At 42.1% G+C, this 26,441-nt stretch overlaps 3 protein-coding genes across 8 annotated transcripts in view; 2 read left to right on the plus strand and 1 right to left on the minus strand.

The window, feature by feature from the left end:
• Window positions 1-3,641: 3,641 nt before the first annotated feature.
• On the plus strand, window positions 3,642-13,692 carry Rip11 (Rab11 interacting protein). The gene is made up of 7 exons (XM_076447497.1): window positions 3,642-3,948; window positions 9,147-9,185; window positions 10,000-10,246; window positions 11,131-11,512; window positions 11,570-11,850; window positions 12,194-12,641; window positions 12,787-13,692. The coding sequence occupies exons 1-7, from the start codon at window positions 3,918-3,920 to the stop codon at window positions 12,961-12,963; spliced, it is 1,605 nt and encodes a 534-aa protein (XP_076303612.1). The 5' UTR covers window positions 3,642-3,917; the 3' UTR covers window positions 12,964-13,692.
• Window positions 13,693-14,141: 449 nt separating this feature from the next.
• On the plus strand, window positions 14,142-17,644 carry LOC143221877 (dnaJ homolog subfamily C member 2). Of its 2 annotated transcripts, none has more exons than XM_076447494.1 (5): window positions 14,142-14,332; window positions 14,716-14,994; window positions 15,112-15,496; window positions 15,867-16,971; window positions 17,143-17,644. In XM_076447494.1, exons 1-5 carry the CDS (start codon window positions 14,281-14,283, stop codon window positions 17,191-17,193), a joined length of 1,872 nt encoding a protein of 623 aa, XP_076303609.1. In that variant the 5' UTR covers window positions 14,142-14,280; the 3' UTR covers window positions 17,194-17,644. The 2 variants fall into 2 exon arrangements, with proteins under 2 accessions (XP_076303609.1, XP_076303610.1); XM_076447495.1 differs by having other exon boundaries at window positions 14,144-14,332; window positions 14,722-14,994.
• A 192-nt stretch (window positions 17,645-17,836) lies between these two features.
• Ca-alpha1d (Ca[2+]-channel protein alpha[[1]] subunit D) overlaps window positions 17,837-26,441 on the minus strand; it is a 60,917-nt gene continuing 52,312 nt past the window's right edge. For all 5 annotated transcript variants that reach the window (XM_076447491.1, XM_076447489.1, XM_076447493.1 and 2 more), the window contains 2 exons: window positions 25,867-25,994; window positions 17,837-25,680 (listed from right to left, as the gene is read on the minus strand). In XM_076447491.1, the coding sequence (XP_076303606.1) occupies window positions 25,330-25,680; window positions 25,867-25,994 (479 nt within the window). In that variant the 3' untranslated portion in view covers window positions 17,837-25,329. The remainder of the gene's footprint in view (window positions 25,681-25,866; window positions 25,995-26,441) is intronic.

Raw genomic sequence — 26,441 nt, forward strand, 5'->3', positions numbered from 1 at the left:
GGGATCGGATAAAACGTAAAGGCTGGTTCACGCGTGCGAGAGCGATCAAGTCACGTGCACCAATGGAAGGATAGAGAATGCCGCCAGTTGAATCACCGCGCGGAACAACGCTGGTGCACAGGTGCGCCTGCCGATCTCGAGAGCGATACGTCCCTGGATCGATCACCTGGACCGCGTGTCAAACTGTATCATAAATTAATAAATTGTAATATATTTTACTCCGAGAAACATTCAACCTTTTAACAACGTTAAATCCTTTGAAAAACGAAACCTTCTGACGATTTACGTAGCAATTTTCTTGACCTTATACTTTTCCATCCCATTGATATCTGATAACCATTCCGGCAATTTCCGCCGTTCGGAAAGTCGTAGTTAATTTTGGAATTGTGCGCCTGCGTAGTTGATTATTTTTCGAGCGAGTGTATGAGTCATTAATGATATAAACGTCAACAAGGTTACATACGGCGAAATTACTTGTTTACAGCTACGGCGACTAGAGACGTACGATACGGGGTCGTCAATATAACAACATTCGTCCTGATATGATTAAATATTATTTTAGGCCCTTCAAAATAAAATGCGAAAGGTCTGAGCTTTTATAAGCTGCAATTGTTTTGAAATTGGGAAGAGCGTGTTTTTATTACAGGATCATTTATATCCCCTCATAAATTATCTGTCTATAAAACAGATCATAATGCGTGTTGTTCTTTCTAATGAAGATAAAGAGTAGGATTATGAGACGTACGTTGCCCGTATAGATCATTCACGAGACATAACTTCAAATGACTGACATAGTATTCACACCAGATGTTTAAATAAAGAGGAGTTTTAAGATTTTCAATATTCGAAATCTCATCAGAAAGTGATCTAGGATCAGTGGTCTACTGCAGCCCTCTATTGGTAAAATCGCGAAGCCTCGCCACAAGATGATCATTCGAACTCCACCTGTCGGCAATTCGATGAAACTTAACTAAGCGTTTGTTCGGAATTTATAAACAAGTCGCAGAGGATTTTACGTATTTGGCCGTTGCTTATTCACATGATTCCACGTAGAAATATCTCTGTGGGCATACGAACGCTGTTACACGTCATACCGCTGTTTTACCGAAAAGAACAAAAGCTGCACACCTGTTGCTCGACGTCTGTAGTGACTCATATGTAGTACATTTGTTGTCGCAGACGAGATCATTCTGGCGTGGGAATTTTCTTTATTCTTCGAAATGTAGACTTCGAATGAATGAGAATAACAGTATAACACTCGATACAATTATTCCACAGTATTTATTCGACAGAATTGTCTACGTATATAGAATGAAGGAGATAGAACTTGTCTTGCGATTCAGTGGGAGATAAATGATAGAGTTAACTCGGTTAACAGGTTAATATAGTGTTAACCCGTGCGTTGGGTTAAATGGACCCGAAAGCGATATTTAATAATATATTTCGCGCTGTAGACTTTCAAACCTTGAACGTAGTTACCATAAGCACTCGTACGACGCGAATATGGATATTTAAACTGCGGGTACAACATACAGAGTCTATGTAAGACACAACGTGTAAATACGTCGACCATTGTCGGGCACGACAAACAACTTTACAATTTTTAAACCAAGATAACATATCTTGGTATTAGCGATAAAGTATCGTATTACCAAAGATGGAAATTTTTGACACAACACAACGTTTTAATTGCATTGTATAATGAGAAGTATTGTAGAATTATTCTTATACAATAAATATTAAACTTGGTAGAAGGGTGAACGAACACGATTACAGGCATACGAAGCAACATGGAATCGCAATTAAGGAATTCTCGTAAAGAATAACTATTCCTTACCGTGAACTCGCGATACAATCAAACAACAATGGTCAGGTTAGCCTACACAACACACGATCTATTACGATAAGGGAAGGTACGGTCGAGATAAAACGAAATGACGTGTGCCATCGATGACGAATTAGTTATTCAGTGATTATTCGTGGAACATTTCACATCTCCATCTTGCAAAACCATCTAAAGATAAAAACTGTCACCCGGTGAGATATAATCTGAAGAAAATTGCACATTAACATCGACGACGCTGTTAGAGGAACTTTCTGCGCGTACGAAAAGGTGGCTGGATTCGCAATGTACATGTATAATTTTATTTATCGTACGATCATTAACATTCAATCATTGTGCAATCTCGAATTTGCAAAACCGGTAACGTAACTAATCGTGAGTCGAGTTATGCAGCTCGTACGGCAAGAAATATCGAAAATCAGAATTCTATACAGAGAACAAGTGAAACTTATCTCGATGTAATAATTAACTAACGGGAGAGATGTCGTTGTGTGCGGTTCTTATGTACGAATCGTTTACATTTGAGGACTTTGTCTTTGAATTATTGCCAATATTATTGGCAAGTCAAACGGAAAATGTAAGCAGCATTAAATAAGTGCTGTTTACACAGGTATTGCCCATACAGTTCCATACGTTGTGTACACATATTCTACCGTCGAATTCTTGCTCGTGTATCCGCGTATCTTGCCGATGACGAATCGAGCGACGATTACAAGGTGCAGCGATGCATCGGCTCTTCGCCTGCAATGTCCATAAACTCCATAGTTTGTTTAAAAATTCATATTGCGTATCTTCTTCGGCGACATGGGCGGAATAATTCTCATTTAACGCAAACGAACGGAAAGGTCGCGTGTAATTGTTCTTGAAGGCTTCAGCCGTGAACGCTATTTTCTGGAAACTACGCGTTTCTGTTTTACAAACCTGTTTATCTGTTTGTGCATCTTCGATCATGCTGCATGGTTTCGGCCGGTGTACAACAATTTACCAGGTTCCATCCACTGTTGGACAATAAACATTTTTTCGTTGGGATTGAGCTCTTTTTACATAAAATTATTATTGCTGTGTATTGCATAAAGCTGTTTCTAATAAAAGAAGAATTCATTGAAGTACTCCAGACTCAATTCGTTTACTGAAGGGTTACAAAATAGACAGAATCATTGTACTTGATTAAAAAAAAAGGAATGTATATATGTACATTTTGAATATAGTTCGAAATTATTGGATATTTGAAAATATTGAAATTATTACATATATCGTTCCTTCATAAGAAAAGTGACCCAACTCAAAATATACTTCTAAAAAAAGTGTAGTAATAAATGTATAAATTGTGGTGCATACTTTATAACTAATGTACATGACAATTAACCCAGTATCTAAATAACAACAAATTATTTTACATTTCCAAGTTGGTAATATACAATAAAAAATATTGGCAGTTTTAGGTAACTTTCAAAAATGGCCCTGTAAAATTTCCTTTTTTTGACTCATATCACTTTTCTTATGAATGAACATATCGATATTTTTGGAAACATTGCGAATACCTCCCTGAGGAAGCTAAATGGAAAAATATAAAAAAATATATATTCTTATTACTACAATAATGAGATTACATGTCTGCAACTTGACGAATTAAATACATGGATCTGACGTGATCAATACGACAACATTCGTCATCAAAAAAGGGTCAATGGATTTAGTTTATAAATGGACCGCGAGCCGCGAGTTGTGCCCAAAGGGCAACAGTGCCACTAGACACGTTCCTGAGGCCCGTGAGTGTGATGGATGCGCGAGACTCGTTGCGCAGTGGTTACCGTAATGGTGCGCGGTGCGCGAGGCGGACGTAGCGGTTGTTCGAACACGGCAGCGAAGTATAGTTCTCGTTGATACATTGCGGCGAGCATTTTATCGTGGTGTAGTGACTCGAGCCAGCGTCGAGTAAATCTGTGAACCTAGTGCCGCGTGATGCCAGTACCGTGCTGTACCGCGTTGCCCACGTAGTATTCGGCACGTCGCCTTCGGAGTAACAACAGATGAATATTTGTGAGCGCGTATACGCGTGACTTAATCGAAGAAAATGTGGAGTCCGACGCACGTCCAAGTGACAGGTAAGCGAGGGCAGACAAGTCCCGATGCAAACACGTCTCAAGTATACGTGGGACCGCGCGTCAGGTGGTTCGAACCGAGCCAGATGTACCGTAAACCGATTACCGATTCGCTTCAGCCGAAGCTAGGTTACGTGTGTGTTCGAATGTAGGTGATCGAAGCCTCGCAATCTCGTTACCACGAGAAAACCGATTAGCCAGAGATCCGTGCTCGTTATCGATGAGTCTGTCTCGTTCCCTCGTTTGAAGTCTTCCGTCGAGAGTCTTACACGTTTGTTTTTCGTGTCATCCGCGGATAGACGTGTTCGAGCGACCTCAATTGTCACGATAGAACTGAACGGTCGATTTCAATCGAGAGAGGAGATTCACTGTCGTCGGTGGACGAGGTGCATTGACATTTTCACATTCTATCCGGTGGTGCAATCGGCGATGGAGATGCGTCGCGGAAAATCTGCCAAAATTGTCTCACGCAGCGGGAAAGCGGGCCGTCAGGGCCGTATCTAGCGGTCCCTCTTGCATATGTAGTTTATTTACCTTAAACTAACCTAAAAACTGTTGTACGAATAGGGTGGCACATCGTTCTCGTTAGAATTCGTAGCATTTCAAATTTTCTGGAGGTTACAGTCCTTTAATGGTGGACAAAGGTTATCTTGAATAACGAATAAGCCCATTCGAACATTTATTTTAGTAGTGCCTAATTCTGTAGTCCGTTATCTGGTCCTTCAACCCTCGAATAGCAGTACATATGTACTTGGGTTCGATCGAACTTCCAATCTTCTAGCCAATTCGTATCATGAACATTGATTTCAGAAATATGACAAGTGAAATTAGTGAATACAGATTATAGTAGGTCTAGTGATGTCTGCCTAAAATTGTTAAAAGCCTCCACCTTTGTTGGGTTTGTATAGAGGACTTCGGCAATGTCTTTGTGGACAGAATTTGAGAATGAGACAGAGTTTGTTTACGATTAAAAGTCAAGGTTGCAACCATTTTAGAATCCTTAAACCGGGTACTTAGACTTTCGGTAGAGGCCGGCTATATCAACGTTTAACTTACTTAGATATGAAATGACGTAAAAATGGCAAAAATGTTATGATTTAGGAGATTCTGTATCCGCGTGAAAATGAGGCCTCCCATGACGCGACTGTGATTGGGAAGAGGCAGTGAAAACTCGAATACCTTCGAAGCACGAACAGTCGCGAATCGAGAGGCGAGAAGATTGCGATCTAGCATTTGCGTGCGCGCGGTTCGATCGCGTGCATGCAGGAACGTGGTGCGAGAGCCCGCGTGCATTTTCACGTAGTGCACATGCAAGGCATTGCTAGAGCGATGTACATAGACGAGCCGAGCTCTCTAGCAAACGTTAGCGAGACTATAAAGCAAGGTTCAGGACTTGGTAGTCAACAAAGGGTGTCACGACAGGAAAGCGACACCGGTGCCATGTAAATAAACCCGGCTGTACACGTTTTTCTCTAGCGACGCTCAATTGCGTATCGCAATGTTTACCAGGCGATCCTTTTTCGGCGTTATGCTCGTACGTGCATTCGCTGCACGTTCTGCGGAACAATAAAATATATACACAATAATGTTCCTCGTGGTTAAACAATGACATTTGAGGAATTAGAACGAAGATAGTAGGAATGTGTTGAAGGGAAGAGATCCAATATATTGCCCAGAATTTATTAAAATTGTTGAAGAAAATTTTTTTTTAAACTGGTTACACTAGAATATATCTTCTAGATTCTAGATCCTAAGGATCACTATTCTCTTGATGAATCGTTATTTACTTCAATTAATAAATTCAGTACCAAATGTAACTTTTTCAGTTCATTTATCCTGTTTGTTAATGAGGTGAAATATTCCCTGAAATACTCGCCATTAGACTGCGGATCTTTATGCAAAATCAAAATGTTTTGCATTGATTGTGAGAAGCAGGAATAACATAAAAATTGATTTCATCCCTTAACGACTTTGTTACATTAAAAGCAACATTATACCATTCTTGAATTCTTTAAATCTTTTACTCTTTTATATTTCGCCCAACCAATTTCTTCATAAATGCATAAAAATCCGCAGTCTACTCGCCATCTTCAGGAACAATAGCTCAGTTATAAAGCCGAGCGTTTTCAGTTAAGCGTTCTTGCGGTTTTCCTGGGAGGTTCCGTCTAATCCGCGAGTAGGCTAATGTCGTAACGTTGATGTTGGCTTCCTGTTGTCCGAGACGGATTGCCAACAGGGACAGAGCGTATTTAAAACGCGCGCGATCATCCACGCCCCAGATACTCGATGACTCAACCGATGAAAATTGGTTTGTGTGGTTTCGCTCGATAGAATTTGACCGGTGAACACTATATGCCGAACACAAAAGAAGTGTAACCGACCGAGCAGTGCCCCTCTCGGTGATACATACCGAATGGTAGACCCTGACACGTTTTTACTTCATTATTTAGCTTTCTTCTAATTACACGCTCGCCATTAATTAGAGCCTCGACGACGCGCGTTTACATGTCGGTGGACAAGTTCCCAGCGCTTTCGTTTCCATGCAAAATAGGCAAAGCGTGAAAGCATGTGTTGAAGCAGCTGATGGTACCCCCCTTTTCGTTCCTGGCCGCGGATCCTCTTTCCAGGATCGTACCTGCGCCCCATAGAACCTGTTCAATTCCCGTTCACAAGGGGACACACTTTAGTATAAAACTCTGGTGTGGTGTATCTCGTTTCTGAGATATTCTTAATATAACCTAGAGGGCAAATTTTGAACGCAACTGCAGTAATTATTAAATTACTAGCAACAATTATGGGGGAAGAGACCTTCCACAGGGCCACTTTATGCAAAAGTAATTTGCATACCCACGCCTTCAATGTTTCAACTCCTTCTGTCAATGCAAAGTCAGATTTTTCGCCACTTCTGTCTGAATCCTAGTAGTCTTAATTCCAAAATCAAGACATTTGTGTCGACACAGAATATTCTATTCACTATTTGTATTGCTTCATAATAGAATTCAATTCAGTCTTTAGGGGAACAAATAAGCTAGAATTAACGAAGAGGTTCCCGGACGAGTTCACTCGGTTCTCCTGGTTAGCAGGGCGATATAAATGAAAAATTCTCGAGTGAGATATGCATCGCGTTATTCTTGGTTAATCAACACGGTAGCCGCAGTGCCGAACCGTTAAGAATGCACCTTTCAGGGGAAACGGTATTCGGATGCAGCGAGGCAAAAGGCTTCGCAGCTCGTCCGATCGTGTCGTGGAAGAATGCTGCGAGAGAGTCGATTTTCCCAGACAGTGAGCCACACTGTTGTGTTGTGTGTGTACACCCGAGAAATGGAATAAGAAACCGATACGTTGTGCCCCACAGCTGATTGTGAGAACGCGCGAGACAATGCGTGTGTTCTCTTCGGGATCTTCTGTCGAAACTGTTTTACCAATAATGCCGATCCTATTCTCAAGAAGACTGTACTTCCTGTTCCTCCAACCAGTAGCTACTAGCTACTCTTTCATTCAAGCTGCATATGTAGACTGATTGAAATGGGAGACTGTACTGCAGCTGCAGAAGGAAAAATGGAAGTTGAATAATTATTGTAACCCTTCTTCTGCAACCTCAGTATTTCAGATTCAATTCTCATTCAATTCAGTCTTCGTTCAGATGTTCCAATAAATTCTGGAATACTTTCAAGAATTTTATTATTGTAAATTCTTGGGAATCATCATCTTTTCTGATTATTTAATCATTTCTGTTCCATTTCCTGTCCAAATATTTATTCAGTAACTAGTCTCCAAAGTCTCTAAATAATGCTTCCGTCTTTTTATATTCCATTTTAAATTTTGCTTTACTCAAAAAAAAATAAGGTACATGGAAAAGCAAAATTTGAGATAGAATATAGAAAGCATGGGGACTAGTTACTGAATAAATATTTGGACAGGAAATTGAACAGAAATGATTAAATAATCAGAAAGGATGACTCCCAAGAATTTCCAAGAATAAATTTCTTTCGTTCGAATTTCGCAGCAACATGATATTGTAAATGGTATTGAAAAATCTAATGGAACGATACTCTGACGAAAATAGTGATCGAACGATGCGGTTTCGCGGTAAGAATGCCGAAGAATAATGGGGCGGGAACCGATAACTACATTGAACGCTTTTACCGCGATATAGGTAGGCGCGTGATTATGCTCGCCGGGCATAACGCGGCTCTGTTCTGCAAAACATTATCCCAAAGTACCCGAGCGACGAAAGTCGCTCTCGAAGGAAAGAGAAACTTCGCCGCCGTGCGAGAAAGAACGATCACCGGCGCGCGAGTTCATCAAACGATCCTAATAATCTGTCGAAATTTAACCGTGCGTTATCCTGAACAGCATCTTCAGACTTCTTCACGCTCGGGTCGCGTTAATGTTTTATCGCGCGTGACCAGCATGCCGAAATGATTTATCTCTGGATACGCCTACGCTCCTGTATCGCATTTTTCGGTCCCAACGGGACCGCGAACTGAAGCGATCGATGATCGAGGAAACATGGACAACTATTATCGTTGAATACTGTACCGAGGCATACAATATTTCTACACTATAGTTTAAACCTTAGAAACCTCGTGCGAACATAATGAACCCTTATACCAAACTAGAACAGGTTTTTCCACTTTAAATTGTTGTCGTTTCTACAATAATTAGAATGTTCAGAAATAAATTGCAATTTTTAATTTTGATTGATGGTTGCAAATGTTTGAAGAAACTGATATCGTCGCTATTTAGTAACAGTTTGTTTTAACAAAAATTGGTGTATTAAGCTGGAAGTTGTCTTTATCTCCCGAAAAAATCCAAATTTTTTACTAGGTAGTTATCTCTGAAATAAATTCGGAAAGTTCGCTTATCTTGGTGCGCTTCAGGGTGGTATCCTCATAAGGATGCGCTAAATGATCACTTATGTCTAACAACTTGAGTCTGATGCATAAGATTACTTGTTAGACTTCCTGTACAAACTTTTAGTAGAATAAGATTATCTTACATTACCGTCCCTCTTCCTGTTATTCTAAATCGAAGTTAGAACGATTTTTATCGATATTTTAGTTTGAAATTGTTAAAATGGTGAAGATCTTTCTAGGAGAAATGAATAAATTTCTTTATTGAAGCACGATATATAAATGAAATCAATCTCCGCCAATGCTCTCCAATTAACCACTAATGTAGCCTTTCTTTGTTCACAGTTCAGAGGGCGAAGAGCTTGTTGACAAAGGGAAAGCACAGTAAGTATCGCCCTGTTCTCAATAAAACTAATGTTTACACGTTACAACAATTGTCCACGCATTTCGCGTTCTACTTTCGTCCGAGAGGATCACGTTTCAAAACAATCCACATCGAATTTACTTCGATGACCGTCGTAAATGCATAGCGTTGCACTTTTTTCGTGTGTGTACAAATCGAATTTCGCGAAGCACGCGAAAAAGATCGCCCACGTATATGTAATCCTTGCGTAATAAGTCGTGAGGAAAAAGATATCGGATTCGTAGAGACTCATGTGTATCCAACGTTAGAACAGTCTAACAGCTCTCGTGGCTGGTTTGTGGCATAGTTAATGTCAATGTCTACATGAATCATTGAGTTTATTCGATGATTTGCACTTTGGAATTACTTCTGGCCAGATAACGATACTCTCTTCTCTTGAGTCATACTTATCTGGCGTGACAAGACACTGACGTATTTAAACCAGGGCAAAATCGAGATCGGTGTAATCAGTTTAAATTACGAAGAAGCTGAGTAAATTATTAACAATCACAGCTGACTAATTGTAGAACCACTTCCCCAAATTTTCTTCCAGCTATTGCCAAACACCGTAATGACGCAAACGAGTTAAAATCGGTAGAACTATAGGGAATGGTAGCTAGTATAGTGGGTCTAGAAGGTAATTTCTATACGATAACGATGAAGCAACAAGTACACAATGGATCAGTACCGTCTCCCGCGAGATTCAATATCCGTCACGTGGTTGGGGTTAATTCTGACCTTGTTGACGAGCGTCTCCGTCCGCCCACGCAATCTCACTTGAGCTTAATAACGCAGAGACGAACGATTGTTTCGTGACGATCGCCCTCGGCAAGGAGAAGTACCAGACGTCTGTGAAGGAGAAGGCAGCAAGGGACGTCGAATGGCACGAGGAATGCGAATTAATTATCCCGGAGCAAGGGAATACCGCGGAAATCGTGCTGACCGCCCTCCATCGTAATTTCCTGGGTGTCGACGAGTTCCTCGGCACCATCAGCATACCTCTGTCCAGCTTCGACGTCTACGAGAGACCCAGGAACAGATGGTGCGTATAATCTGCGATCGTCAATTTTTTCCTTAAGGGATACTCTTATTTTCAATGCTATTTCTGCTCGAATTTTTAGAAAAATTTTCGGAGAACCTATTGAACCTTTTGAATTGGGATTTTGCACACATATTTATTAGTATTTGAAGTACATGTTTGATTTTTTCAAGTAAAAATAATCAAAATTATATGTATTTTAATTTTAAGAATTGTGAAACTAAGTCCTTTTGCACACATACATACATATAATTTACACTTATATTTATAGAAAATGCAAAAAACAGAGAAACGATGGTTTGAAATTGAAAAATCAGAATATATACCCCCTTAATGATGAAAAAACAGCGATCTCTTTTTCAAGCTACTCCTCCTCCTCCTCCTCGTCCTCGTTGAAAGCAGAGTTGTTATTGGAATTATAGCGCGCATCATGTACCTTCCTGTGCACGTCCACACACATGCAGGCGACTAGGAAAGTGCCGCGAGTGAACGTATAGCGGTACCCCGCTTATGGCATTTTGGAAAGTTGCAATAATCGTTCAGGAAATTTCCGTCTCGCGGCCACTTGTTCCCAAGAAAAAAAAGATCAGCATATCTTTGAGAAAGTTGAGAGGATGTAATAAGAGAGTAAAAAGTGCCCTTGCGTATTTTGCGTGGAATTTCATCTCTCTATCTTGATCAGGAGGGTAGTTAATAAAAGGAGTAGGACATAGTTTATGAAATTAGCATCTTGAAAATTAGAGAATGAAGGATATTTCTGGGACTGGGACCTCACCCAGACCCCTTTACTTAGCCATACTCTTCTCTACAAAGTGTACTTGCTTCGGGAAGTAGTAATTTTCTCTAAAAATGCTATGTCACCATCCTAATGACCATCTACTATCTAGGTACGTCCTAGGAAGTAAACCAGGCAAGGAGAATACGAAGGAGCGAGGTGAACTCGAGGTGAAGATCGGCTTCATCGTCAAAGCAGGCAGTTTGACCGATTTGAGCCACAAAGAGCGGCACAAGAGTTCCCTAGGGCAACTATCCAACGCCGCTCATTCTATCGGAGGAAGTTTGCTAAGCATAGGTAGTTTGGAGAAGCGGAAAGGCCTGAAAAAATTGGCGAAATCCATCGGTAACCGCGTGAAAGGGAAAAGCAAGCACAATCTTGATAAAGAGGATGATTTGGATGAGAGGGACGAGAGGAAGTTTAAAAGCCCTACTAGACAACAACCGGGTGAAGCTGATCCTGGTGTGATTAGCGAGGATGAGGACGAATTTACGGTAATTTTTAAAGATTGAAAGTAATGGAATTGTTTCAAAGAGTGTGTTCTTTTTTAGTTTGATGACTTGTCTCATAAGAGTTCAGCGTCGTCTTTGAATGCACCTGTGGTCGGTGGAAATAGCAACAGCGTGGTTTCCGTTTCCTCCAGCGTCTCTTCCGGTAATCATTCCAACGAGGCCAATCACCCACCACCAGCGCCAGCTAACGCTGCGCCAAGCAAACCACCTAGATACTCCATGAGCGTGTCCACCACCAATTTATCGAAGGTCGATAACACCAAGGATGATGAATGGGGTCTCAAACTATATGGGAAGCAAGTTCACAACAACGTCAAACGGTACAAAGCAATCCTCAAGCGAAACTTAAGAAATATTCTACCTTGGAAGTCTACAAGAAATTAGCCTAGCATTTTTCTTCTTCATCTATGAATACTTGGTAAAATACCAAAGTGTCTATAAGGAATGCTGAGCAACGTCTTCACTTTATTTTCAGCATTTTATCTATTCCTTAAAAAGATTGCACCTAGTGTCAAAAGAGATCAGAATATACTGAATAAAAGATTGTTATGACAAGCTAAACAAGATAGATTATCCTGCCACAAAAATGATTCAGAACAATTTATGACGAATTGACAAAGGTACTTGATAGATAAAATTTTTAATGTAGCAGTATTCTTTCAGGTGGGAGAACAAAGCAAGTCCGAAGATCGTAATCGACGAGCCGAAAGAGGACCATCGCGAAGCGTCACCGGTTGGTTCACCGTCGACGCCGACCCTGAGATTCCAAGAAACACCTGAACCACCGGTGCCAGCGCCCCGTGAAGTCTTGCAGAACAAAAACAAAGAAGAAAGACCCGTCTCGAACAAAGATAAAAGCACGAAAGAGGAAAAGCTGAAGGAGAAGAAGGAGGACAGATACAGTTGCTGGAGTCCCAAGGACGACAAACAATCGAGGAAAGACAAGAAGAAGGAGAAAGAGAATAAGCTGAAGGAGCTAAACGACGATAACAACCATCTGTCTTCGGAAAGAATTATCATCGGCGGCGAGGACGCGATTCGAAGCACCATTATTGGCAAAAGTCACTTGCCTCATGAAGTTCTTTCTCAGTTTGATGGGAAATCAAGAGAGGTGATTGCTGACCCTTCTGTGTTCAACACATTCTTGGATTTGTAACCTTGTGTAGATTGTTTTTCAAAGTTACAGATCTGATAAAAAATTTGTTGAACAAACCTTGTTGTCTCTGTAGTAGGTTAATTGATGTGTTTTCTTTTAGGATCTGATAGAGCTAACGCTGCAGCTGCAGTCGGAAGTGATGGAAAAGAAGAAACGTTTGAACGACCTGGAAGATTACATAGATGCACTGTTATTACGAGTAATTGAATGCTCGCCGCGCTTGCTGCAGAATCCCTATCAATCGCAGAGACGTTTGTCATCGCCCGGGCATCAGTAGACAATTAAATGCTCTTCCATCTGGTGACGTTCCCTGATGTCGAGGTTGATTACGTCTCCCGGCGTGATTAGTGATAATTGCATAGTGCCCGTTCGATCCGTTCCCGATCGTTACATTTGATGTATGTTCGACTGCTGCTGCCGTGCAACCGATTTTTATTTTATAAACCACGCGCTTTAATTTATTCTCGACTAACAATTAGTACCGTAACTCTTAAGTAAAACTGCACATAGCGTTTTGTTCGTTGCTTTCTCTTGATTTCAGAGACTACCGCCAAAACATTCAACAATTTGTTATCGTTCGCGAACGAAAGTATTATATTCATAAGTTTATATGCGTTCGAAAAAAGGGGGCAAATGGAAACGGTGCGACACTTGTGCCAACCGCTTTGAAATGTGGGAAAAAAGATACGAATACTCCCCTAGTCTTCCCGAGAGAGAAAGCCTTATATGTGTATCGTTCATCCCAAACAAACCTGATGTGTCCGTCCAAAGTATCGTCATGAGAAAAGAAGAAAGAAATTTACGATTAACACTAGTAGAATTCGAATTTCGCGCGCGCACGAGGATCGGTTCCCGCGTGTCGTTGTATATCATATTTTCGCAAATACATATTTATGTAAGAAGACAAAGAATAATCGAGGAGGTCCAATTCGGTATTTGATTACACGTTATTCACACCTACACACATGCGTGTATGTATGCAAATAAAATGATTGCTATTATTAAATACAGAGGCTTTCATCCATCTGATTTTCACAGATGTGGTATCGCTTGAATTTTTTATTCGCTGAACCCGTTCTTGAAACGGGTGATTCCTGAGGGCATTTGTAATTTTTTCCATTGCGAAAATGTTCTGGAGTTATTAACGAAAAACATAGACCAATCAAAGCACAGCTACAACGGACGGATTTCGGTTCAGTTAGTGGTTAGTGCCAATGCCAATATCCGCTGTAGCGGTGTTCTGATTGGCCCATATTTTTTGTTAACAACTCCTCAACAAAATCGTAGAGAACATTTTCGTAAAGGAAAAAGTTATTGCAAATGACCTCAGGAATCAACCCTATACATATATATATATATATATATATATATATAGACGCGGATTGAACGCATAAATGAAATCTGGATGTTCACGGTCAATGTTTTTAGGTCGCGTAGTTAGTATTTATTCTAATACATCTGTGCAACTCTTGCAGTACCCGCTCGTTCTCGCTGAACAGTTCGCAGCACGGTGGTGGCATTCAATCGCTTATGTTTTCGCTGCGACTTTTCTAGCACTTTATCTGTGGGAATCGTACATCGTTGATAGTGAACGATGACAGACGGCACGGGGAATGATGACACCACTGCCTTCAACACGATATCTGGTAAAGTTTCTTGCTCTCGTTTGCTTTTTCGTTTTGACACCGGTCCTCCGAGGTTAGGTTGCCTCGAAGCGCAACGGTTTTCCTCACACAAAAGGATTTGCGTGAAACTATTTAAAATGCACTTGATCGATAGCTGGACACCGTGAAGGCTTTCGTTTGTGGAAACATGGGTAATCGAGAGTATTTTAAGCGGGAAATTTTGTTCGGAATCTGTAGAGGTGACCTTAAAATAGCGGATATTTCGATGCGTTCATATATACCACGCGGTTACGAGCTATAGTTCGTTTCTGGTATAGACGTACAAAGACACACGAACATATGTATAGAATAAATAAACGCGCGAATCGTGATCGAACGCGACAGCGAAGCTAATTTAAAATAAGTTTCAGACTCGTCGAAAGCAGAGACAAGCACGGCTGGCCCGCTCGTTCTCTACTCGACCGCGCAAGCATGGCAAGCTCAGTTTTATCGGAGCATTGCACAGCCTTACATGATATCGGAGTCGTCGGATGAGGAAGATCTTTCAAATTATCAGTTCGAGGATGACCTCGAGTACCTGAGGTCGTTGGACCCAAAGGAGTGGAAAGACCAAGATCATTACGCCGTGTTAGGCTTGAAAAAGCTCAGGCACAAAGCGACTGAAGAGATTATTAAAAGGGCTTGTACGTAAAGAAAGTTCAAAGTATACTCTGTAAAGGAATGTAGGTGTTATATCGTTCGCTGCCTCGCCCAGCGCTATGATTAATGCTGTTGAGAAGTATTTCGTTGGTAAATTGCAGACAAGCAGAAGATCCTGAAGCATCATCCGGACAAGCGGAAGGCGCTAGGGGAGGAGATCCGGCCAGATGATGATTATTTCACCTGCATCACCAGAGCGTGGGAGACCCTGGGGAGCACTGCCAAGAGGAGGAGCTACGACAGCGTAGACCCGTACTTTAACGACGATTTGCCAGACGAGAAAGACTGTAAAAGCAACTTCTACGTGACGATGGGCAAAGCATTTAGGGACAATGCCAGGTGGTCGGTGAAACAGCCGGTGCCGCGATTAGGCGTGCCGGACACACCCAGAGCCAAAGTTGAACAGTTTTATTCGTTTTGGTACGACTTCGAGTCGTGGCGTGAATACTCCTACCTGGACGAGGAGGATAAAGAAAGCGGGCAAGAGTAAGTTTCAGTTTCGAAATTCTTCTGCCTTTTCTTAGCCTGTACTTATTGTTAGCCAGAATTGTAAAAAGCTGAACAAAATTCATGTCTCTGTTAGTTTGAACAAAAGTTGGCATTTAAATTATTGTTATATGTATTATTATTAGTTCCATCATACCCTTTTCTCTCAACTCGTTAAACAACTCTGGAACAAAAATGTCTCACTGTTACTGTCTCACGAATACATCTAGATTTAATCTGTATTTAGACGTAGTTTTTAACTATGACCTAGTTTTAATCTATTCCATGACATGAACATTTTCAAATTAATTTCATCTATTTTATAAAAGCGATCCACTGTGGCCCGTTTCAATTTATGTTGTTCTTTCAGCCGAGATATGCGCAAGTGGATCGAGAAGAAGAACAAAGCGACGCGCGCAAAGCGGAAGAAGGAGGAAATGGCGCGTATCCGTAGCCTGGTGCACATGGCTTACAATCTGGATCCGAGGATAAAGAAGTTTCAGCAGAATGACAAGGATAAGAAGACTGCGGTGAAGAAGGCGAAGCAAGAGGCGGCTAAAGCAAGACAGCAGGAAGAGGAGAGGATAGCGAGGGACGCGGCGGAAAAAGAGCGGTTGGAGAAGGAGAAGCGCGAGAGTGAGGAGAAGGCGAGGATGGACGCCTTGAAGCAGGAGAGGGAGGTGCAAAAGAAGGCTCTCCGGAAGGAAAGGAAGGCGCTCAGGGATTTCTGCAAAGCGAACAATTACTTCGCGAATAACGCGACGGAGAGCATCAGGCATATGGAGAGCGTGGAGAAGATCTGCGAGCTGTTCAAGTTGGTTCAACTAGAGGAGGCGATGAAGAAGTTGCAGGCCGAGGGCCGGTCGGCGTTTATCGACATCGTGGAGGACACTGAGAAGAGGATAGAGGCAGAGCGTAGAGTAGGCTTCACCACGAACGACACGCGGAATACGCCGGAAAAGCAAGTGAAATCTCACGCCGTTCCGTGGAACGAGAACGACCTCCAATTGCTCATCAAGGCTGTGAACCTGTTCCCGGCTGGGACGAATCAACGATGGGAAGTGGTCGCTAACTTCATTAATCAACACAGCAGCTCGACAGCTGGAGTCACTCGCGACGCGAAGGAAGTCCTCGCGAAAGCCAAAGACCTGCAATCCACGGACTTCAGCAAGTCCAGTCTGAAGGAGCAGGCTAATAAGAAGGCTTTCGACAACTTCATCGCGGAGAAGAAGACCAAGGAATCGGTCGAGGAACGAATGCCGGCGGTTACGGAGCGATTGGATCATCCTATGGCCAACGGGATCTCCACGGAGCAGAAGGAGACTAAGAAGGAACCTCAACCGTGGACTCCAGCTGAGCAGAAGCTACTTGAGCAGGCGCTGAAAACCTATCCCACCACCGTTCCCGATAGGTGGGACCAAATCGCTTCGTGCATACCGACTAGGACGAAAAAGGAATGCATTAGGAGATATAAGGTGAGTGTACACGTTGAAAGAGGTCCTGAAGAAACATTTGAAAACATTTTGAAATTGCTGTCTAGAGGACTTGCTTTTAATCATCATGATTTTTACCATTTGTTGTTAAAGACAATTTCCAGAGTAATTCTGACATTTATTCGAAAGTAAGATAACGAATGACGTTTGCAGGAGCTGGTGGAGCTGGTCAAAGCGAAGAAGGCGGCGCAAGTGATGAAATAATAGTAGTCTATCTTTAAAGTGAAAATTCTTTTTTAACTTATTCGAAACTCGGATTCAGACGACTCTCGCGAATCATTTTTCGGGTAGGTACTTGTTCATTGTGTTTGGAAAACGGATGAATTCTAGCTTTCACCGAAAGAGATACAAAAAAGAAAAAAGAAAAAAAAACGTATGAAAAAACGCCCAGCCGTTGTATATACCTGTGCCTTGCTTTTTAGTCCGTGCGTGCACAGTTCGTTGACCGTTTTTAGGAACCAATTTATCCGCTACTTAACACGCGTCGAAACAATCTCGCTGCACTTAGTCACTGTACAATTGTTTATGGAAATCGTTAACCGCATGGAAAAGGGAATAGAAGATCATATGACCCGACCGCCAGGGTCTTTGAGGACCCAGTGTTCGCCAAGCAGGAAATGCGATTTCACGAGAATAAAACTCCGTTTCTATTTTTTCCGTTCTCGTTCGCCTGTTGTTCCTCTTTTCTTTCTCTCGAGATACATACACACCTATTTTGTAAGTAATGTAAGATACTGGTATTCGCGAACGACACACGCGCGCATCAAGTACTGTTATTAAATAAAGAGACTTGAGTGATGTGACACACGAAGAATGGGGCGGCTAACTAATATGTGAAAGAACACCGTTGGATGTTTGAAATCCTTATATTTTAATTTGACACATTTTCTGACAACATTAACAACAACAATTTTTTCTGTTAGTTTTTCCGTGATTTTTCTCTTCATCTCTATTCAGCGAATACTGTGTATTGTCCATGCAGTTTCTTTCTCAAAAAATTGCATGGAACGTACAAATGTTTTTGCGCAACGTTCGAATGTTTCTCCCCGCGCTAAACGATTTCGCTGTCGCCAAAAGTCAAGTGTTTTTTCGCGGATTCTCGGTTTTATAAACGGATCCCAAAATCAGTTCGTCGCGCGGAAAACAGGGACAAAGAAAAGAAAAAAAGGAAAGAAATGTCGAATAAGGCTTAATTTGCTATCCAGACGAGAAATAAACGATTCAAACGTTTGACGATTTTGTAGCTTAAGCCTACTGCGAGCGGTCGCCTTGTTCCTGAATTTCGTTCATAGAGCACGGGCACTCGGCGACTGTGCTCCATTCGATATCTCGTTCATTCAACAACTATAATCTCCGAGTTAGAATCCGTTCAAATGGCGCTGCGAGAATCGTACAATACTAGAGCTCGGAATTCGAAGAAATTGTTTCTCGCGTATCGAGTATCGAGCACCTTCTCATTTTTTCAACCCTTATTCAACCGGGTGATTCTTGACCCTTGGTCGCACCAAAGATGCATGTTTTGAACAAATTTCTTTTTTATGGTTATTGTAAGCATAGATAATGTGTTCTGTTGAATGGATTGGAAAACATGTAGAAAATTTCAGTGTGGGTCTAAATTGACCCGGTTGTTCAAGGGTTGCAAAGCTTTCGCCATGCATCATCGAAAGTCGCGCGTATCGACACGCTGGAACGGGTTAACGCTTTGTGGTCCGTCTAAATTATCGTTTTAAATTGCATAATGTCATTTAAGTGACAATTATGCTACTGTGGTGGTCGTAGAAGATGCCCTGTATCAAAGATAATAGTTTCCATTGTTTAAATCTCGCACTACCAATCGATATTGAATTAACGAAGAACTATGAATACTGGAACTACTGAATCGGTCAAAAAGACTTGATTTTTTGGAATTCTTGCTCGTTTATATGTTACTATAGATATAGATGTTGATTATTCGCAAACATTCCACACGTATTACAATTAAGAAATGATCTTGTTATTTTTATATCTTGATGCAAATTCGTTATTTTTAATGCTCGAAAAGAATTCATTGAACAGCTACGTTGTTATCCAATGAATTTAACTGTGGAAAATGCGTGTATCGAGTTTTGCGCAAATTTATTGTCCACCACAGTGCACAAATAATGTCGAAAAAACGTAGATTGAACTGAAATAAGACGGACCCCATGATCCACAAAGCGTTCAACGGCTTGAGAAGCAACAGGAAGTGGGACGATCGAACAGAAAACCGGCAGTATACATGTCGTGTGCGTGTCCGTTGGTTCTGTGCATCGGGATCCTTACCTCTGTAAAATTCCTTAACGGACTAGAATCGTGAATGTGCGACAAGGTGTGCTCGCCGTCCTCCGTTTTTCGGTCAGAAGTAAGCGAGCACTGGTTGCTCCGATATCGAGCAACCACGTTTTTTAATTCTCGAACATTCAAAATATTTACAAACGAACCTACGAGATGGTCAAACAATATTCGGCTTTATTTCTCAAACGATTAGCGACAGTCGCGAACCACGGCAATCGAGTGTTAACCCTTCAGGCGAATTTTTTGTTAACATTGTTTGGCAGTCAATTTTTGAGTTTTCAGAATCTGCGATTCTTGAAGACAGTTGGAGAGTTTTTAATACATTCGCTGCCAGCATTACATGCGTGTATGTGAAGATCTTTTAGTTAGTTTGGATCGTCAGTTGCAAAAGTCTACAGATCGAATTTTTAATATTTGAAAGAAAGAAGCCGGATTGTATACTTTTATTGATATTAGTTGGTTTATTAATCAGATTAAGCAAGCTCTGAGTAAATGACGATGTTGTTACATTTATTAAAATATAAGTAGAAAGTATAGGGACATATGAAATGCTATGAACAGTTACTATTATAATATTAAAATATACCACATCCATTGCCATAGTAATGGTAGTTTACATGCTCTACATTAGGCTGCGGATTTTTGTGCAAAATAAAACTTGTCTGTATTAATTATAAGAAACAGCAGACAAGTAAGTATGCATTCTTTCGTTAACAATTTTAATAGGTCAGAGACCTTACTACTGCTGCAAATTAAATATGTATTCATTTCTGCCATAATTGCATGAAATCCGCAGACAATTTTGCAAGATTTAATACATCCTCTCTGTACAATAATTTCAACTAAAAAATGAATTGACTTTCCTGAACACGGCAATCTTATTAGTCTCATTTTTAATTTTTCAAATTCAGAGCTGTACAAATGTAGACTTTTGCGATTGACCAGTATAGCGTATGCACATTAAAAATTCTATTTTAGTATTTAAATTGTTAAATTTGGTAGAATAATGGCCTCTACGGCTAACAAACATCGCGCAGAATGTAAAATGACGACACCGCCTTTGAAAATACTTCGTTCATCAGAAAAAACTGCCTCGTAAAGGGTTAACTGAGGATATCGTTGTGGATAACGCTGTATCTGATATTCGAATTCGAGTTTCAATCATTTCACTGATTTGCTCGATGGTATCCGCAAAATCGTCATCGGTTCGATCGATCGCGATTTGGTTCGTCGTGTCACGGATCCTCGTAGTGGCCATTAAAATCTCATCGCTGCTTAACAATACAAATTTCGTATCAATCTAAACACTTTGCGGATGCGTGGTACTTACATTAAAATTATCCAGACATAATTTTTTTATTAATTTAACATGACACGCTCGTGCGACAGTTGAACCAAGAAACATTGACACCTTTCAGGATGTTGCAATATTTATAGCCACTACTATTATTTAGTCGAACCTATGGAAAAGCTACTTTCTCACAGACTTGTTTCTATAATTCGTGATTAAAAAGTCATGTCTGAATAAAGTTCTCGATAAGTAGCGCTGCATTTTATTTTATATTACAAGATCATCGATAATTAACCACCTTGTTCATTATATTTTCGTGTTACGTACACGTCATGATAAGTTAAAAAATCTTTAGTTAAAATGAGAAGTAGCTTTTCGACAGTTTCATCTAAAATTTTCGGGAGTTCTGCTTCTCGGGCGTAAACGAATGAGCGAAGAAACGGAAGCAAACGTAGGGAGAATGGGAACAGCCATTTTGCATTGTGAAAAACACTTTGTAGCTGCTCTCGGAACATATATAGATTATGTCTTTTTCAACAAAGAGAAGATAAAGCCGGTCGCATTCGCGCGAGCATCGTTCAACCGTGGCTATAAGGAACATTTACATAAAAAAACAAGAGAGAGAGAGAGAGAGAGAGAGAGAGAGCAGCTTGTGTGTGAGAGCCTGAGCGAGTTGTCGATAGTATCGCGAATCCTGACAGGATCCCTTTTGCAAATTGTTTCCCTTAAGATCGCAGAAATTCCCTTTACTGCTGGTCTCCGCACAATCTCGTCGCGTTCTTCGTCTGAACAGTCCTTTGATACATTCCCACTGTCTTTTGCCACTGCCTAACCAGAGATTCGAAGCTTTAACAAAGCTCTCACAATAATTGTTCGACGATAGCTCTCACTTTTTGTCTTAGAGAGTTTCTACTCCTCTTGGAATGCTAGCGCGGCGAGATTATGGGACGTGCAATTCGTGAATTATCACGATTTGAAGGTATAGAAGTTCTTGTCTACGCGCAATAATCCTACGGTTCTCGGTGTAAACGCCACTTTACAACAGTATAAAAAGACCGCTATAGACAAACGCACGTAACCGTGTTATTAGAAAGACGCTGGAATAAAAACGAATACGAAAGATGTCGAGTACAATGTGTATACGAGCAGCGTGACCTCGGGACAATTGTGTATCAAGCTCGTCCCGAGGTTGTTGTCGTTCTTCAAGTTTCATTTTCGTTTATCGACTCTCGCTTCGATCGTTTCTCGGCTCTCACACACAACACGTTCGTCTCTGTACTCTGTTCAACGAGACGAGTCGTTTCTGACACACGGAACAGCTTCGATTATACAAATTGAATCGCAACCCTAAAACAAGTGAGCAACAAAATCATTCACTTAATGATTAAAGAAACTGGCTCGCTGGAAAGTTTTGATCACAGTGGTCACACCTAATTTCAAATGATTCTAGCAGCAACCACATTTACAATTTTGATCGAATACTTCCTGTCAGGGGTAGTAAATTGCTAACTAGTCTATATTGTATTTTCCTGATTGTAGCATCATCTGCATTGCGCCAATTTTATGTCTCTTGCGTTACGTCTTCGTAAAGGGTTGGAAAGTGAAGACTCAGTCAATCGAATGGTTGACAGTCCCAGAATCGTGATTCCAACAACCATCCTCGATGATCTACCATCTAAATGAATGAATTGCCGATTTGTCTCGTTGAACAGAAGGTAGCAGAAGCTAGGTGAACACCGTACCGCGTCGGAAACGTTCGAATCTGTCCGCATCGTCAGAACAGTTGTCAGTTTTAGTTTTGGTTCCCTTGTAATCGGTGAAGGGCTCGCGTCAGTCGCGGCTCTCCGAGCGCATTTTGTTCTTATAGTTTCTTACACCCTAGGAAACTTGGCTCGAGTTGATGGCGAGGGGTAGGGGGAGGGGAGACGTGGGACGTAAGGCGCCGCGGGAAATAGCAAACGGGACACGATGATGATGTCTGCGACGAGTCGAAGGTGGAACGCTTAAAATTTGGAAAAAGTATCGGTGTTAAGGGCGCTCCGGATAGCGTGGTTCTGAGAATGTCATCGATGAGAATTATTGTCAACGTCGTTTCAAGGTACACGAGAAGAAGGAAGAGTTGAAGGACCCCGTGGGTCGAGGCTGAGGGCTCGTTTTCCTCGAGGGAGAACCGATCTGCTGCTGAAATCTGCAATCATTCAAAAATGTCTTTCCGTACACCCTTTAAAATTGAGTAACTTCTTCAGGAACTCGGAAGGATTAATTTACTACTTATAAAAAAGTTGAAATCGTAATCGATTTTACATTGACCTGAGGATTTTACAGCTCGCTATTGTGCAATTTCTACTGATGAGGCTTTGAGAGCATTCAAGTGTGGTAGGTAGTAACTTCACCAGGGGTCAGAAGACGCTGATTCGTGACGACACTTCTTGAAGTTATGTTTAAATTTTTGAAGGGTGTGTGGAGACATTTGTGGCTGATTGTAGATCGAGGAATGCGACGCCATTCAACGCTAGTTCTCGGCTACGAGCGTGAGTAACTACTTGCGAATCATCGTCGGTGGAACATCGACAGAACCACGCCCGTTGGATCGTTCCGATTTGATTCGATTCGATTCAGTTTGCTTAGTTTCGTTTCGTTTTTTTCGCGTGCGAAAAGAAACGCCCGACACTCCCGATCGACTCTGCCACCGTCAATCTTGATAAAATGTACTTGGGGGAAAGCTTTGGATAATGCGCGTATTTTCTTGCATTCCATTTCGTTTGATCTCGCAAACACGCTCGCAAACTCTTTCTTTCTGTTGGTTCCACACACTCATGTTTCTACGCGTTTCTTTTGCGACTACAAGAATATATATACGTGTGTACACAGGGTGTTCGAAATCATTCGTCCGTCCCTGTCAATCCTTAAAGATCGAATGTTTTAATGAATTGTTTGAGAAGACAATCTAAATCTTTCATCATATTCCATCTGATCACCTTTACGGATGACCACAAATATTAGGTATCACAATTTTTTAAATAAATTCAATAAAATAGTGGTTCTATAAGGAACTCTAAAAAAGTCTCGGAAATTCATTACAATTATTCAGACTTCCATAAAATCACTGTTTCCCATCTGCGGACGACTATTTTAGGACACCCTGTGTCAACTAGTCAAAATTTCGTTGAGATTGTAATTTGTAAAAATCGAGTCTAAAACGGGGATGGGGAAGGGAAGAGTAAAATCGTCTTTATATCGGAGCGTTAGGTAGAAAAAGATCGTTAGTTATCCGAGAAAATAGCGATCAATCTGAATTCGGTGGTTCTATAGTATACTATTATTAGGAGCTGGAACGTTGCCTCGTCGCACTATAATTGGCCTTAGTTTAATAAAACAACTTCCTGACAAGAATTTAAGTACGTGTGCCATGTCTAATTGCCTTAAGAGCGTCAAAGACTCTTTCCCCCTTAAGATCTTACGCTCCAACTCCCCAGCTCCTAACAGTAGATGCTCGCGTATCCGATCGATCGTGGCAAAATCAGAAAAGCTCGGAGACGAGCGATCGAGTAGTGTTTGCTTTTTTCAGTATTTTTCGGTATTTGTTCGTCTAGCCTCCGTTGGATCTCGCGCAGACACAACCTAGGCTATACAAAAAACGAGAACGACTCTCGCGGCGGCGCGGCGTACGCGTCCGTTTTTATCGGCCATTCATCCTCGCGCGGTCGCGGCTTATGCGTACAATTACAATACGAATATATAATAATTATCTATAATATCGTTTACAAGTATTCGGTAGCGTACACACTCAACACGCAACTCGCTTTTGTAATTCGCGGTAAACGGTACTTCGTTCTAAGTTGATAAAAGTCTCTTCTCTGGTCCGAAAAAAGTTACAGATACTTAGGCACTTGTTATCTCATCTAGAATCCATCGTACGAAGAGCAATTTAACGAGTTTCTCGGTTTTTCTTATACCTAACAACGGTAAATCGGAGGAATTAAGTGTCTGTATGTTCCGCGTGTCTGTCTCCGTGTGTATCCCCTTGTGTGCGTGTGTGTATCTTGAGTGTTTTTGTGTTTACGATAAGAATGAGAGCGCGGTTAGAGGGATTTATCGAAATCCCTTTTAGCGTCTCAAGAAAGAGAGAAAGAGAAAGAGAGTGAGTAGAGAAAGAAAGAGATAGGGAGAGTGACCCGTCATTTCGAGTCAAACCGGATCGCCTCGAAACTCGGATCCGTTTGGAACTTGGAACGCGCCTCGCTTCTTTACCCGACACGAGCGAGACTCGGATCTTTGCCCTTGGATCTCTATTTTGATCCTCTTCGGATCTCGATCGTCCGTGGATTTTGATTTATATCCGTGGATTAATCGATTACCCGCCGAGATATCGGGTCCCTCGAAGCCTCGACCGGCGTTTCCGCTCGCTCGCCGGGTCTGCTCGCGCTACGTAAGTACATACAAAAACGACCCGACCCGACCCGTCACCGGGTACAGAAAGACGAGCCGCGGACGCGGGCGCGCGGTCGTTGCTCTCGTTGCTTTATTGCTTGCGTCAACCCGTTCTCTTCCTCGCGTATCGGAGTCCTCCTCTTCGGGAATCAACCCCTTTTTTTCCGAGAATAGAAGCGGGAAACCATGGACCAATATATCAAGGATCACTGGGCCACTTCCGACCATCATTTCCCATGATTCCTCCCCCGAATCGATTACACCTCGGTGCTAGAAAATGAATCGGCAGGAGGATCGTCGTGTCGCTAAGATGGTGGTGGTTGCTGCTGTTGAGGTGGTGGCTGCTGGCCAGGTGCTTGGCCAGGGTAGTAATGGTAACGAGGACCACCCGGTTGTTGCTCCTGCAAAGGCTGGTACCCGATATCACTTGCTTGTTGACCACCTACAGGCTGGTACGGCGGTGTCCATTGAGGATCACCTGTCGCCTGCTGCAGTTGGTAGGTTAATGGTTGACCTCGACGTTCCTGGAGAAGCAGTTGGTGAGCTGCACGGTCCATCTCCTCCGGCGTCATGTCCAAAGCCTCTTGCATCTCCCTCGACGTGTACCTGACGAAGTCCGGGTCGCAGTACTTGCCCAGACCCTGCTCCACGAGCACCTGAAATGGCAGGTTGTATATTAAGTCCCTGTGTTTCTTCCGAGGAAAATATCCAGTCTAAAATCGATTCTTTTTTGGCAGTTACGCTTTATGCTCGGTAGGATTAGTGTTAAAGGAAGATCTTATTGCGATCGTACGACTGGATATCCTCCTGACATTGAAATTAGGCACTTTGACGAAACTTACACGACCGACGAGACTCTCCGCGCTTCCGATCACCTCGAAATTCGGCTTCCGGTCCGCGGGACTTCCGGGAAGGCTGTGGGATAGGCGCTCTGCGCCGATGCTTCCGTTACTCTCTCCGGGCCAGGAAACTGACGAACGAGGAGGAGAGCCGTCAAGGAATTTCGCTCGTCGCGTTACGTTCTGCCACTAACGATCTCGACACGACACGCATAATCCCGGAGCGAAAGAAAGTCGTGTGTAACATTCCGTGCGATTAGCGCGTCGGCAGCAGCCATCATATCGGTCAAAGCCAACTCAAACGGTGTTAAGCGAGCCAGAACTCGGCAGAACGCATGCCTCGAGCGAGAGCGTCGTCATCATGCGGTACGCGCGTCTCGTCCCATCAGCGTCTCTCTTCGTGTCTGTGCACGGACGTTGCGAATCGCAGGCGATGCGATCGTGCAGCAAAGAAAAAGCGGCGTGCGATGCAGTGTGCGGTTAGTGCGTTAGTGCGTGCGTGCGCAAAAGAACGAAACTGTGAGTCGAGGAAACGGAGACGGTATCTTCTATTGCGTCTCGGGAACACGAGCTAGTCG

Source organism: Lasioglossum baleicum, chromosome 3 (genome assembly GCF_051020765.1).
Source record: "Lasioglossum baleicum chromosome 3, iyLasBale1, whole genome shotgun sequence".
NCBI lineage: Eukaryota > Metazoa > Arthropoda > Insecta > Hymenoptera > Halictidae > Lasioglossum > Lasioglossum baleicum.